The following is a 15,040-nucleotide window of genomic DNA, read 5'->3' as shown; positions in this document are numbered from 1 at the left end:
TCATTTATAAATTTATTCATATAAAATAAAAAACTACTAAGTTCATTGAATATGATGTTAAACATTTATTTACTTATCCTAACTTTGTATCACTGCATCACACAGATCTTCATTTTTGGGGATGACTTCCTTGAGAAATCATCTCTTATTCTGTGAGTGTATGGCAGAATTAGCAAAATGTATGTAAAGGGCCAGATAATGAAGACTTTAGGGTTTGCACACCAAGAGGCAAAAAACTGGGAACATTATGAGGTAGTTATATAAAAAGAAAATAAATTCCTAAAATACTTTACTGATAAAAGTAAAAAATTTAACAGGTGTATAGCAAAATTTTTAATACAGATCTAATGAGAAGAATTAAATTTCTTTATTGGGGATAACTTTATTTAATTGGGTTCAAAATTTAGGGAGTCCTATCATTAAAAATTATTGCAAATGTTTTTCTCATAATCCTGATCTATAAGATTTTACACATTTAATTTTTAAAAATGTTTTTTCTGCACACCAGTACCACGAACTACTGATATCAATCGACAAAAATGACTTTAATTTAGCATATTTGTCATCTGGCAAGAATTTATAAAATTCTACTAAATGCTTCTTTTGACACTGCCTTTTAAACCTATCATTATAATGCAGATGAATCACTTCCAATCCAACTGCACAATTAAATAATTTTGAAATACGGAAATTTCCTTTGTAATTATGATAAAGTCTAAAAATGTCTGTATTTTGAGCTCAAAAAAATATATCTTCTGCAAATCCATGGGGAAATGAAGGTCTCATTTACTTTTAACTTTTGAAAGAACAAAACAGATATAAAGCGGCTGACATCACTTGTGATCCATACTGTGTTAGTTGTCATCAAAATAACTACTGCAGTTTAAGTTTTGCATATATGTACTATTTCGCTTTGTTAATTTTTGGTTTAATTTTAATAAAGAAACATTATTTAAGCTACAGCAAAAGTTAATTTCCAGAGCCATTCAGGACATGACAGTGGTTGAGGGCATTGTTTCTTGTTCGGTAAAATTCCAATCTCACCTCAAGTTCAAAAATATTACAATTAAACTTTGTCATTGCGAAGCCATCCTACTGTGGTGTAGGAAAATTCAATACAGTCTATTTCTATTTCTTACAAAAGTTCATGAACTGGTAACAGTTAACTCCACAAGAGCAAATAAGCTCACTGTGGAGTGAGCTTATTTGGTTCAATAATACACCGTAAATGCAAGTATCTTCCACAAAGTAACGGTGACATATAATACAATCAATAACCATAAGCTCTGAACACCTCACTTTTTCACAAACTTTGTCAATTTGTCCAATTAACCTTTTTCTCCTCCGTATTTACCAACAAAAGTTTTAGCAAAACTTAGCAGATTCCACTTCAGGCTGCCCTTCTCAACTTTGAAGATATTTATTTTCACCTGTAATTGCTCCACAGACATAGTCTTCAGTCACTTCAGATCCACCAGATTCCTCAAATAAACAAACAAGCCATACTGGGAGCATCTATCTATCGTCTTATCAAGAGCCCAGGAAAACCCCTAAAATCATCTATGTTGGTTTTTATTGACTGTTGATGTTGCTCCCAATATCTTTAACCCTAAAACTGTTCTCACCAAAGGCTAATAGTTTTAAACAAGTTTATTATTTCTAGACACATTTCTTTGCTGCAATTGACATGAAAACAAAATCACCACTGGTAAATGTCTTTCCATACTTGGCTAACAAAAGAGCCACTCAGAAACTTATTTTTGCCCTGCTGGGTGGCTCAGTGGGTAAAACATTTTCCCAGCATGCTGAGGTCACAGGTTCAATCCCCAATCAGGGCACGTATGAGAAGCAATCAATAAATATACAACTAAATGGAACAACTTAGTGGACTGAGTTAATGTGCCCCCCCTTTAGCCCCCTCCTTCCCCTTCCCTTCCTTTTTCCAAATCAACAAATTTTTTTCTAATTTAATTTTGCTATAGCCTCAATTTCATAATTTTTTTTTTTGGTGAGGAAATTCCACTGATAAAACATTGTTTCAAATTTTCTGATTTTTCCGACAGGTGCTTTGCTATTAGTGGGAATACTATACTGAGTGCTTACAGTCTGGTAATGTGGATGTATACTGTATTTTTTTAGCATGCCTATAGTGTAAATTCAATGCTTTGCTTTCTAATTTGATTCAAAACTTAATTCCCACCCCACTGTGCCTTAAAAGCACATTTGAAGTACACTATTCTCTAGTTCTTTTGACATGTGTATGCACTGGTAATAAAAAGAGCAAAACGTTGCGGTATGGTGATAAATTGCATTTGAAACAGCATCACTGGGATTCATGGTGCACAAAGTAGCAATGTGAGGCAAGGAGAGTGGTCTCTGTCACAACACCTCAACCCTGCCATAAATATAGTAGTTCAAAAGCTGCCAAAAAGAATACAATAGTCTCCCCTTAGCTGTGACTTTGGTTTGAACATTCCAGTTACCTGTGGTCAACCACATCCAAAAGTATTAAATAAAATATTTCAGAAATAAACAACTTGTAAGTTTGAAATTGCACACTGTTCTAAGTAGCGTGATGAAAGCTCATGCTGCCATGCTCTCTCCTGTTCAGAAAGTGAGTCATCTCTTTGTCCAGCAAGCCCACACTGTATACAGGGATGGGCAAAAGGGTTAGTTGTTCATATAAAAACACGACTAATAATACCAGAATTGCTTCGTTACTCACAACTGTAAGCCTACTCTTGCCTTCCACTGTATGTAAACACTACCTGCCCATTAGCCAACTAGTAGTCATCTCAGTTACCAGATCCACTATTGTGGAACTGCAGTGCTTGTGTTCAAGTAACCCGTTTTACTTAATAATGGACCCAAAGGCATTCACATAACTTTTATTACATATATTGTTATAACTGTTTTATTATCGTTATTAATCTGACTTTACCGAATTTATAAATTAAACTCTATCATAGGTATGTATATATAGGGAAACACAGAGTCATATATGGAGTTCAATACTACCTATGATTTCAGGTATTCACTAGGGGGTCCTGGAACATACTGCCCACGAGTAAGGTATGACCACTACATATAGAATAATGAATGTGACCATGTTCCAATAAAAATTTATAGACACTAAAACTTTAATTTCATGTAGTTTTCACGTCACAAAATATTCTTTGCATTTCCCCCGGCTATTTAAAATGTAAAAGCCACTCTTAAATTGCAAGCCATAAGAAAAAAGGCAGTAGGCCAGATTTATTAGTTCATGGTCCATAGTTTGCAGACCCCTGGATACAGCATTAACATGACTCCTGACTTCTAAACATAGCAGGGACTCCTTACCTTCTATGGCAAAAGTGATCTTTCCCATGTATGTATGTATGCACGCATTTATGTATATACATAGAAAAAGTGAGGATCAAGGGTGATTCTGTGGAGTTATCTCAGTTCACATTCTGATAGGATCATTAACTATATATTTAGTTCAAATACAAGCAAATCATGTGGCTAATAGCTTACATATGGCCACTGTGCTCTTTTATTCTAATTCTCTTTATCATCTCTTTTCTTCACTGTCATCTGAATTTAAAGGCCAGATCATTTTTCGTCTTCATTGGGCTCTTCTAACTTTACCAGGTCTCACTGATAGCTTTACACCTACAGTGTATTTAGAACATACTTAAATATGCTCCTATACTATTTTGGAATTATTTGTTTGGGTCACAAACCATGTAAGAATAGAGGTTATAATGACCCTATTTTTGAAATCTAATTTTATTTTTTCTTTCAAATAAAAACTGCAGTATTTACTGTGCTCTGAAGTTATAATATGATAGGTCAGACAATTTTTTTAGTTTATTTCTTCTCTATAGCTCCAACTGTACAATTTTATGGAAGTTTTTCTACACTTTCCTAATTACAAGCCAGAAGATTTAATAATCAAAGGATAAGACAATATATGCCCCCCCAAAAAATATTTAAGTATTTATGTATCATGTGCAGGATATAAGAATATAAAGAATAAAAATTCTCAAATACACATAATTTCATTGGCAGACAGGGAAGGGCAATAATAAATTTTTTATTTTAAAAGCTTTACATAATTAAATGCCAAATATATGGTAGATATAATATAAAGAAAGTAAACCTGAACTAAAGTTTAAAAAACAGGCAGATTTGGATAGGTACAAAGAAAAGGGCATTTCATGAAAGACAAATTAAAAGAACAAAAAAGGGAGAACACTTCGTAGAACTTCAGAGAAAGAATTTTTAGAGGGGAACCTTCGAGGTCATCCTGAGCTAGAGCAGGTAAAATACCTGCCATCAAAAGAATCAGGAAAAGTTAGAAAATATTTATACAAGGGAAAAAAAGGGAGAGAGGTCAGTCAGGATAAATTCTGGATACTATCTAATAAAACTTGAATTTATTTAGAAAACAAACACTCTTGTGCTAACTGAACTTGAAATCATTTTTTTTAACTGGAGAGTAACTAAGGCATTGCATTACAACTGCATTCTTTTCCCTAAAAACATCTGTATTTGGTAGCCAAGCCTCATCTCTAATAGCCTACGAACACTGCTCTATCTTACACCTGATACCTTATCTTACATATTATGTTACACGTAAAAGGTCAACATTTTTCAAATGTGTAAATCATCTCCATTTTAGATTCAGAATAAATTATGGCAGAAATGGTAATATATATGATGAAAGAGACTTTAACCTGCACCTGTATCTAAACTTTCACTTCAAGGAAAAAAGTATAATTTATCTCCAATGTACTTTTATATTAAAAAAAAAACCCTGTAATCACAATTTACATAAATTACCAATTTAACTCTGAACCACATTAAATTGTATTACTGGAAGAATATGACACTTATTAAATTAAATTTCTATCAGAGACAACTGAAAAACAAACTAATTGGGTGGCAAACACAAAATATAATATACAGATGATGAATTATAGAATTGTACACCTAAAACCTGTATGGTTTTGTTAGCCAATGTCACCCCAATAAATTCAATTTAAAAGACATGATTGTAGACATACAAATGCAAATTACAAGCTATGTGACTACTACTCTACTTAAAGAATAGGCAATCCAGGAAAATGCATGAAACAATGATCTGTCAAACCAACTGGGTGTATTCTCATATGAATAAAGCTAGAATCACACAAAAATCAAAATAAGCCATGAAGACATTACTAATGAGGAAGAAAATAGAACGGTAACCTGACCTTATGACAAGTAAAAACAGTAAGCACAGTATTTTGGTGGAAACTGAAAGCTGTGATACTACTATTGGGTAGTTTTCCATATTTTTCTAACAGGTTGTTTCTGTTATAAAAACAATAAATAGTTTTGTAGGCATGAGGGCTCTTCTGGGTGGATAAAAATGCTCAAAAACTGATTTATGTTGATTGCTGCAGCACTTAGTCAAGTTACTAAAAATCAGTGAGTTATAAAGAAACAAACAAAATCTTCTGGTAACCTTAGCACAAATAAAAATAGTGCCATCATACTATACAAATATTCAGTCATTTTGCACTGATACACTTTTACTGTTTTACAAACACTTCAATTAAGTGTCCTTGATTAGGCAGTACAAAGTATTAATTTTTAAAAATTCAAATCTTTGCATACTAATCTTAACTATTCTGTATGACTAAATGGAAAGTATATACAAAGCTCTTCTGCTATATACTTTAGTGCCATGGTTCTTAATTTGAAAAGCACTTGTATGACTGAGTTAGTTGCAAACTGAACTAGCTGCTTTTCCCACCAAATCTATTTATATTTGGGTATTTGGAAGATACATTCTAGAAAATGAAGTGAGCCTACCTTTCAAATAAAAGATGTGATAAAATTAGAGCTTTAAAAAATAGAATTTTGGAAAATTTGTGTATGTCACCTAGAGCTTGACTATTTTTCAATACCTTAAAGCCTCTTCTAATAGGATTAGTAGTGATATTAATGAATGTGATTTTTTGGTATTATATAATGTCAACATATCTGGAACATCTGTATAACTCACTGAACTAGTATTTTCTAAAAAAACCAATGCATGTCATGCATGGATAAAAGAGCTACTTGAAGTGTGCAAGGCCAACCAATATATTTGAGAATAATAGTATCACTTAGAAACCAAAAATGAATGTGATTTCAGATTCCACATTACAGTAACCTTTATGAAACTACTACTTGTAGAGTTTTGGTTCATTATTAGAAAGAATATTCACAATGACCTGAAAAGGCTGTTTAAAAGCACCTGTCTTTTCCAACTACTATTTATGTCTGAGGCTAGGTTTTCTTCATATTCTTCACAACTGACTGAATGAAAACCAAGTATGGAATTTAACACTGGAATGCAGGCAAAAATACTGCCATTGTAATCTATAAAGCTTAGCTCTAATAATTCTAGAAGACAGTTTTAATTTTAAAGATCCAGATTTTAAGAAGGCTATGGATATGCCAAGGTTGAGGGTGATGATCAGTCAGGGCACATACAAGAGTCAATCAATGAATGCATAAATAAAGTGGAACAGGTCGTTATCTTTCTCTCTAAAATCTGAAAAACTGTTGTTCTATAAAGAATCTGAAAAACTGTTGCTCTATAAAACCAGACATTTAGCATGAAGGAAGGAGAGATTACAAAAAATTATCCTCAAATATCTTAAGTATTTTCATAAAGCAAACCTGCTTTCTGTTGTTCCAACTAAATAAGAAATAATGAGCACAAGATTCAGAGGCATTGATCTCAATTGGAAGAATATATATTTAAAAATGATTTTTAGCTTAAAAAAAAGCAGTAAAATTTCTTACCACCAAAAGCTAGATGATCAAGCAAAGATGATATAAAAGGGATTTTCTTTTTTTTTTTTAATAATTTTATTTTTTTTAATGGGGTGACATCAATAAACCAGGATACATATATTCAAAGATAACAAGTCCAGAGTATCTTGTCGTTCAATCATGTTGCATACCCATCACCCAAAGTCAGATTGTCCTCTGTCACCCTCTATCTTGTTCTCTCTGTGCCCCTCCCCCTCCCCCTTTCCCTCTCCCATTCCCCCCTCCCCCCCGTAACCACCACACCCTTATCAATGTCTCTCAGTTTCACTTTTATGTCCCACCTACGTATGGAATAATGCAGTTCCTGGTTTTTTCTGATTTACTTATTTCGCTTCGTATCATGTTATCAAGATCCCACCATTTTGCTGTAAATGTTCCGATGTCATCATTTCTTATGGCTGAATAGTATTCCATAGTGTATATGTGCCACATCTTCTTTATCCAGTCATCTATTGACGGGCTTTTTGGTTGTTTCCATGTCCTGGCCACTGTGAACAATGCTGCAATAAACATGGGGCTGCATGTGTCTTTACGTATCAATGTTTCTGAGTTTTGGGGATATATACCCAGTAGAGGGATTGCTGGGTCATAAGGTAGTTCTATTTTCAGTTTTTTGAGGAACCACCATACTTTCTTCCATAATGGTTGTACTACTTTACATTCCCACCAACAGTGGATGAGGGTTCCTTTTTCTCCACAGCCTCTCCAACATTTGCTATTACCTGTCTTGCTAATAATAGCTAATCGAACAGGTGTGAGGTGGTATCTCATTGCCGTTTTGATTTGCATTTCTCTAATAGCTAAAGAAGATGAGCATCTTTTCATATATCTGTTGGCCATTTGTATTTCTTCCTGGGAGAAGTGTCTGTTCATATCCTCTTCCCATTTTTTTATGGGATTGTTTGTTTGTTTGTTGTTGAGTTTTATGAGTTCTTTGTATATTTTGGATATTAGGCCCTTATCTGAGCTGTTGTTTGAAAATATCATTTCCCATTTAGTTGGCTTTCTGTTTATTTTGTTATCAGTTTCTCTTGCTGAGCAAAAACTTCTTAGTCTGATGTAGTCCCATTCATTAATTTTTGCCTTCACTTCTCTTGCCATTGGAGTCAAATTCATAAAATGCTCTTTAAAACCCAGGTCCATGAGTTGAGTACCTATGTCTTCTTCTATGTACTTGTTTCAGGTCTTATGTTTAGATCTTTGATCCATTTTAAGTTAATTTTTGTACAGGGGGAGAGACTGTAGTCCAGTTTCATTCTTTTGCATGTGGCTTTCCAGTTTTCCCAGCACCATAAAAGGGATTTTCCTAAGATGTATATATTACTTACAAATAATATGGCCTAGAGCCTTAATTTGAAAGTTTTAATGCATAGATGGATTACCTAGGACCTTGTTAAAGTGCAGCTTCTGCTTAGTGTTTCTAGGGGAAGACCTAAGATTCTTTCTGCATGATATTTATGCTGCTGGCACAGGGATCAAATTTAAAAAGCACTTTTGAGGGTTTAGAGTATATTTTTATCAAATAATTCCTCCAGAGTAATAGATAAGCTTTTTCTTTTTTTTTTTTTTACCCTTTATAAAGTTTTCATTTTTTCAATTACAGTTGACATTCAATATTATATTTTATTAGTCTCAGGTATATAGCATAATGGTTAGACATTTATATAATTTAAAAAGTGGTCTTCCCACATATAAGCTTTTTCAATTAACAGATGAAGAAAACAAATGGCAATAAATTCATATGTTAATGAGAGTACATTTTTAAGTTTTAAAATACCTATATAATTTTATATAATTAAAACCAAAATTATATAGTAAAATTAACTTACTGTGGCTGGTAAAGGAAGAGATCAATTATATTATCACGCCCTTTGGGGTGGTTGAAGAAAACAAACAGGGACCAGTGAATAAGCCATGTTCGCTGCTGAAGAGACTGGAGGGGAGAACTCACAGACTAAAGGATTAAAAAATATACACATAGAAAATATTAATATATGAGAACAAGGTAAGGTAACAAACACTGCTCATCTCAGAATTTTAGTTAAAAACAGAACCTTCAAAGGCATGCACTAGGGTCATTATGATCAAAGTCTAATCCCCTGGACCTCTACTCTGCGCGATCCTCAACATTTCCCAATTTCCTTGTTTTCAGACAGTCAGTAAGGTCTACTATACCATTTGTACAGACTATAAATTAAACTCATTTCAGAAAACATTTTAAAAGCAAGAAATGAACTACACATTCCAAAATAAGTTTTATTAGACATTATAGTTAAAAACTGTCATCCTCTGATAGGACTTTCCATAGTAGGGTCAGTAACAGCATTGTGACAGTTGCACTGATACAGATAAAAAAGAACTTAAAGAGCAAATCCTACAGGGAAGGGCGAGAAGGGCAAAGAGAGTATAATGGGGGACAGGTGGTTGGAGGGTGAGGGCGTTATACTGCGTAGGACACTTGAATCCATGTAAACACAAATTAAAATTAATTTTAAAAAAAACAACACACACAAACAATTCTATGCCAACAACTTTGAAAACCTAAATGAAATGAAATATTTATTTCAAAGACATAATCTGCTAAAACACAAGAAATAATTTGAATAGGTCTGGAACTATTAAAGAAATTGAATTAATAAAAAAATAATAAAGCTGAATTATTTTCTGAGACAAAAGAAACGAAATTCAGTAAAACTAGTCAACCCATGAACACATTATGATTTTTATGTCATATCAAATAAAGATTAATCTAAACATTTTAGTTTAGTTTCTCTTCTTTGTATCTTTTTCTAAGTAGACATAGTTTTCCTTATCAGATAGTGTAAAGAAAGAACACATAGAAATTCCAGAGAATCCCCCAAAAATGTTTAACTTACATTATTATCTATGGTCTCTTTTAATCGCGTAAGGTCTTCCATGGCTGCATCCCAATTCTGCATTAAAATTTCAGAGGCCAGTTTTCCCCAGAGTGAACTCAAAGCATTTCTATCTGTTGCTGGAACCTGTTTAAGATATCATAATTAATTATACCCAATATAACCACCTAGCCTACTAAAAGACTGGTGGTTCTCAACCCAAAACTCCAAGTATTTAAGCCTTTACTAAATCACACTGCTTAAAATTATTCAAACAGCTTTCATTTAACTTAATATCCTAAAAATACTCAAGTCTTTAATATTTAGCCTAGATAAGAAAATAAAGAATAACTTAAAACTAGGATACAGCACCAGTGTATTTGTGTAAGCCATTTCAGATAATTTATACACAACTAATGACATTTAGGCACTTAAAACTTTAGAAACGATTACATTCAGAGGCAATTTGCTGCTAAAATCACTGGAGTGAAGAAGTGGAAAATCAAGATTTGGGTCTAACTTACAATTTTGAGAAATTATTTCCAAACCAAAAGAATTCCATGACACAAATAAAAGGGGTTATGGAGAGATAAAATAAAGGTCCACTGATAAGTAACAATTATTATCAAAGGAGTATGTACTGAGCAATAAATGTTTGCTTTCTCATATTATTCCAAAAAAGCCCTAGAAGGTAAATAATAATATTTTACCTCCGTTTTACAGAGGAGGAACTGATGTATGGACTGTATAATTAGCCCAAAATTATAATTCAAATCATGAAAGCTATAAATTTGATACTGCAGCCTTAACCTACAAAGGAGGACCAAGGCCTAACTTACTTCTCGCCACTGATGGAAGAAGGTCACACAGCCACAACACCTATAAAGACTGTGCTAAATACAGGACACTCGAAAGGGCAAGACGATTGGACAGAAGGACTGCACTGATCAGCCTTGCTGAAGCAGCAGAAGGAAGTGAGGGTACTGGAGGAAGAAGAGTACATTTCTATGCCCCAAGTTAAAATTTTCCATTTATTTTTTCACTGAAACACTTACACGGTAGTGTAATTATAAAATAGTATTAGTATAATATAATTACATGTTAAATAAAACTGTATGAGCAGGACTGGATATCCAACCACCGGTATTTCCAGCTCTACCCCTTAGTAAAAGAGCTGAGCCATCTGAACTTGAGCTTCCTCATCTATAAAACGGGGAGAGTAACAGCACCCACCTCAGCTACTGTACAAGCTAACTACATAATACCCATAAGGGGATTACAACATCATTTGATAGATAATAAAAACCCTGGAAATGGATTATCTAGTGACAGTGAGATAGAAAGAGATCAGAATACCATGAAGGTGACAGCAGTATGTAATTCAGACTGCTTATACTAAGGTTCTTCCTTTGACAGCAGTGACTAACTCAAATGTCATGAACAGTATTTAGCAAATTCTAAGAGCATGCAAATAACAGACTTAATTTGTAAATTAAATTTGGGTACATATCCATGAAACAACTGGTTCTTATTTTATGAATATTCATGACAATTTTATTTATAATAGACAAAAACAAAATAATCCAAATATTCATCAAAAGCTGAATATATAATCAAATTGTAGCACATTCACAGAATAGAATACTACTCAGCAATAAAAGAAACAAACTCCTGATACAAGAACATGAATGAATCTCAAATATCTACTTGTCCAAATAAGCCAGGCACAAGCTTACTACATGTATCGTTCTACCTATATGAAATTGTAGCACAGGAAAAGCTAATGTAAGGATGAAGAGCAGAGCACTGGATAAACAGAGACAAGGCAGGACACAGGGATCACAAAGGCACAGGGGTCTTTCTGAGGTAAAAGAGGTATTCTTGATCTTGACTTGATCGTAGTTGCATGGGTTTATGCATTTGTCAAAACTCACTGGAATTAAAAACTTAATTTATAAATATCCATAAAATCATTGTTCAGGTTATAAAGAATAAAATACTTGATCTTTACAAACATTAAATTATTATACTCAGAAACCTGAGTATTAAAATGTTTTATTGAATCTAAGATACCATCAACTTTAAGAACAGATTATTATTTTATGTTTATTAAACCCAAACCACAATCAATTCAAGACATACTCCAATTTCAAAATGTGATAAGCTATATATGTATCTAAAAATCAGTATGAAATAGACAACTTTTATACTGAAATTATCAAACTGGGTAAATCAGATCCAAAACTTTGGTCAATATCCTTAAGCTTCCAAAAGTCATCATTATTCAAGCTCTGTGAGTCAAGGAAATGTAACTTTAATCAAATGGCATACACTTAACAGTAGATAAATTTTAACATCTGAGTGAAAAATAAAAAAAACCTACAAAAGAAATAATCACTAACAGTCCTAGTTTCTTAAAATCTCTTTTATTTCAAATAGCTGCTGGACGAAGGGAGGGGATATATTTTGGAACCAGACCAAAGGCCACAATGAGGGCAGATTTTAACAAAATAATTAAATTACAGTGTTAAAAACTTTTAAAACACAAATGTTAAAAAATTTCTAAGAAATCTGCTTCACTATGTCATTTCAAATTAATGCATTTCTTAGACTATAAATCAAAGAAATTCACCTATTAATAGGGTACAACGAAACATTCCTTGATGTATTCTAAAAGCCAACAAATCTTTTTAAAATAAAGGTAGATTCTAGGGTCACACAGCTTTAATTTATACAACACTGACCTACAATAGGTCACTTGGAGAGTCAAATTCTAATCTCAGATCATAGTTACAATGGTTCTTTCATAGCTTATGTTTCCCTAACCATAGATTTAAAAGAATAACCAATCACCAGAAAAGAATTTAGAAATGAAAAAAAGGCTATTGCCAAAAAAAAAGTAAGTATAATATGGATGGTATTCATCCCAAATCCAAACATGACTTACTTTTTATCTTTGCTAGTAATACAATTTTGAACAAATAAATAACAGATTTTACAGAAGTACGTATCACAATCAAAAGAAAAAGTATTAAAACTTAGTTTTGTTAGCGTCTATCAACATGCTAAAAGGTGATAACCAAGTTCCATCTACCTTAAATGTTTTGTGGCACAAGATGAGTCAAAAATTTAAAAATGAATTGCATATAATTTCTAAGCTCTATCTAATGACTATATGTTGACTGCTCTTAATGCAAAAGACTAATTTTGTGTTCAGATCATGGTAATCAACCACTTAACCACATGTCATCTGAGTTCCGCCCAAGTTATGTTAGGCAATGTAAAAGCTTAAAACTAACTCAGGATATTTTTAAGGTTGGGAACTAATTTGTATCTTCATATTTAAAAAACAAACAAACATAAAAACTACCTTAACCTTTAAGTATATACCTATCACAGATAGAAAATTTTGGACTTAATTATAAAACTATACTACATAAATATACTACCACTATTAAAACTAGAATTCGTTACATGTTAGCATAATAGCTTTTTGTAGCAGCGCAGCAAGTTTTTTAATCCCCAAAAGGTTCACGCATACTACTCTGGCTCAAGTCCATGTCATTACAGTTGGCTCTTCATACTAACCTGCTTTCAAGGGTGGATATGCTAGAAGAGTTTCAATATCTGGATTTCCAGCAGTTACCTTAAGTTTCCATGTCTTAGCAAAACGGCACATTCACTCACTGAGCAGCAACAATAAATTGACTGTGCTAGAGCTCGAACATGACACTAAATCTTCACTCTCAAAATTCACTCCCAGCATTAACAAATGATATGAATAACCAGCTCTTTTCATGTACCTGTAATCATATCAGGCTTCTGATTTTACAATCCTGGTTTAAGCTGTTTACATTTCCAAAGTAATCAACTTTTGCTCTCCTAAATCCTTCATAATATTCAAAGTAAAAGTGATGGAATTTTCTGATAAGTCACTACAAGTTTAGCATCACTGATTACCTTCAATGCACTTGCAAGCTTACCACAGCTACTCTGTAAATTAAAAATTTGCTTACAAATGGAAGCAAGAGAAAATTATTATTTCAAATCACTCTTGGAAATAAACTGAAAAACCTTTATTTTTTTAGAGAAAGGTACTTTAAAAAGATTGCTAAGAATTTCTCTAAGTGTAGAAATATGTGAATTAAAACTCCAATCCCAACCCCCCAATAAAGAAAATTTAATTTCCAAGAAAACAACCAAAATAGCAGCTACAAGCCTTTTCTTTATGGCATGTGGGCTAAAAGAAAAAAGGCACTAGCAGACATTTAAGTATTTGCTTATCAAAGTGAGTAACAAATTAGTATTTCTCAAATGAGAGGTTAGTTAAAACCAGGGCGTTTTGACAACTCTAAGAGGCATTTATGAATACAATTACCTAAAGAGATGGCAGAGTGAGAAAAAAAAAAATCTGTCAATTTGAAGGTGTAATTTTTTCTTTAGCCTCACACAATTCTTCTTCCCTAACAAAAGCACTGAATCTAGGAACTTGTTGAACAGACAGATTAATATATCAAACAGGGCAAGTTATGATCAGGAATTTGCTCTAAACACGTAGTACCATTTAAATTAATCTACTCCCTGCATAATGAAAAACCATTGAGCTTTATATTCTAATAGCTGATTACAAAAATAAATTTAAAGTTGTTAAAGCATAAAATCTTTTCAATTATTTGCACAGTTGTTTAGAACAAGTTTAAGGAATACATATAGCATTAAAAATTAAATTTTGGTTTCATTAGCCAATATAATGGCTAATGAACTAAATTATACAGGAATAACGGATTTATTCAATAAATATTTATTAAGCACTGACAATGTGTCACTCACTGTGCTGTATAGTAATACTGTAACTAATACACTCATAACAGAATTCTGCTAATGCTAAAATACAATTACACATAAAGTAACAAATCAGTGGTTCCCACTTTTGGGAATTTCGAGGACAAGTTCATTTTCCCTCCAAATTTTGAGGCTCCAATACTTTTGTTGTTGTTGGGGAAAGTTTTTTTTCTTTTACCAATGACTGTTGAAAATTTAACAAACCAACCCAAATCTATAGACACGTTTTGAGAATCCAAGGAAAGCCTGCAAAAGAGAGAAAAAAGAAAAACATTTACTTACCAGTACTCTAAAGAAGTAAAGATATTCTGCTGCTCCAGAGTAATTCCCACATTCATACTGGAATTTTGCATACCTGTAGAGTGTATCTAAATATTCTTGCCTAAACTGAAAAATAAACAAAAAAAAACCCTGAAGTTTTATTTTTTAATTTTAAGTTTTAAAAATTTACTCCTTTAAATTTAAGCACTCAGAAATCAATTCTT

General features: G+C 32.7%; 1 protein-coding gene across 1 annotated transcript in view; it reads right to left on the bottom strand.

The window, feature by feature from the left end:
- EIF3E (eukaryotic translation initiation factor 3 subunit E) overlaps window positions 1-15,040 on the bottom strand; it is a 55,290-nt gene that overhangs the window by 24,373 nt on the left and 15,877 nt on the right. Inside the window, exons 5-7 of the mRNA XM_066264629.1 lie at window positions 14,838-14,942; window positions 9,735-9,860; window positions 8,688-8,812 (exon numbers count right to left, since the gene is read on the bottom strand). Of these exons, the coding sequence (XP_066120726.1) occupies window positions 8,688-8,812; window positions 9,735-9,860; window positions 14,838-14,942 (356 nt within the window). The remainder of the gene's footprint in view (window positions 1-8,687; window positions 8,813-9,734; window positions 9,861-14,837; window positions 14,943-15,040) is intronic.

Source organism: Saccopteryx bilineata, chromosome 3, assembly GCF_036850765.1.
Source record: "Saccopteryx bilineata isolate mSacBil1 chromosome 3, mSacBil1_pri_phased_curated, whole genome shotgun sequence".
NCBI lineage: Eukaryota > Metazoa > Chordata > Mammalia > Chiroptera > Emballonuridae > Saccopteryx > Saccopteryx bilineata.
This window is presented reverse-complemented; position numbering and strand designations above follow the sequence as displayed.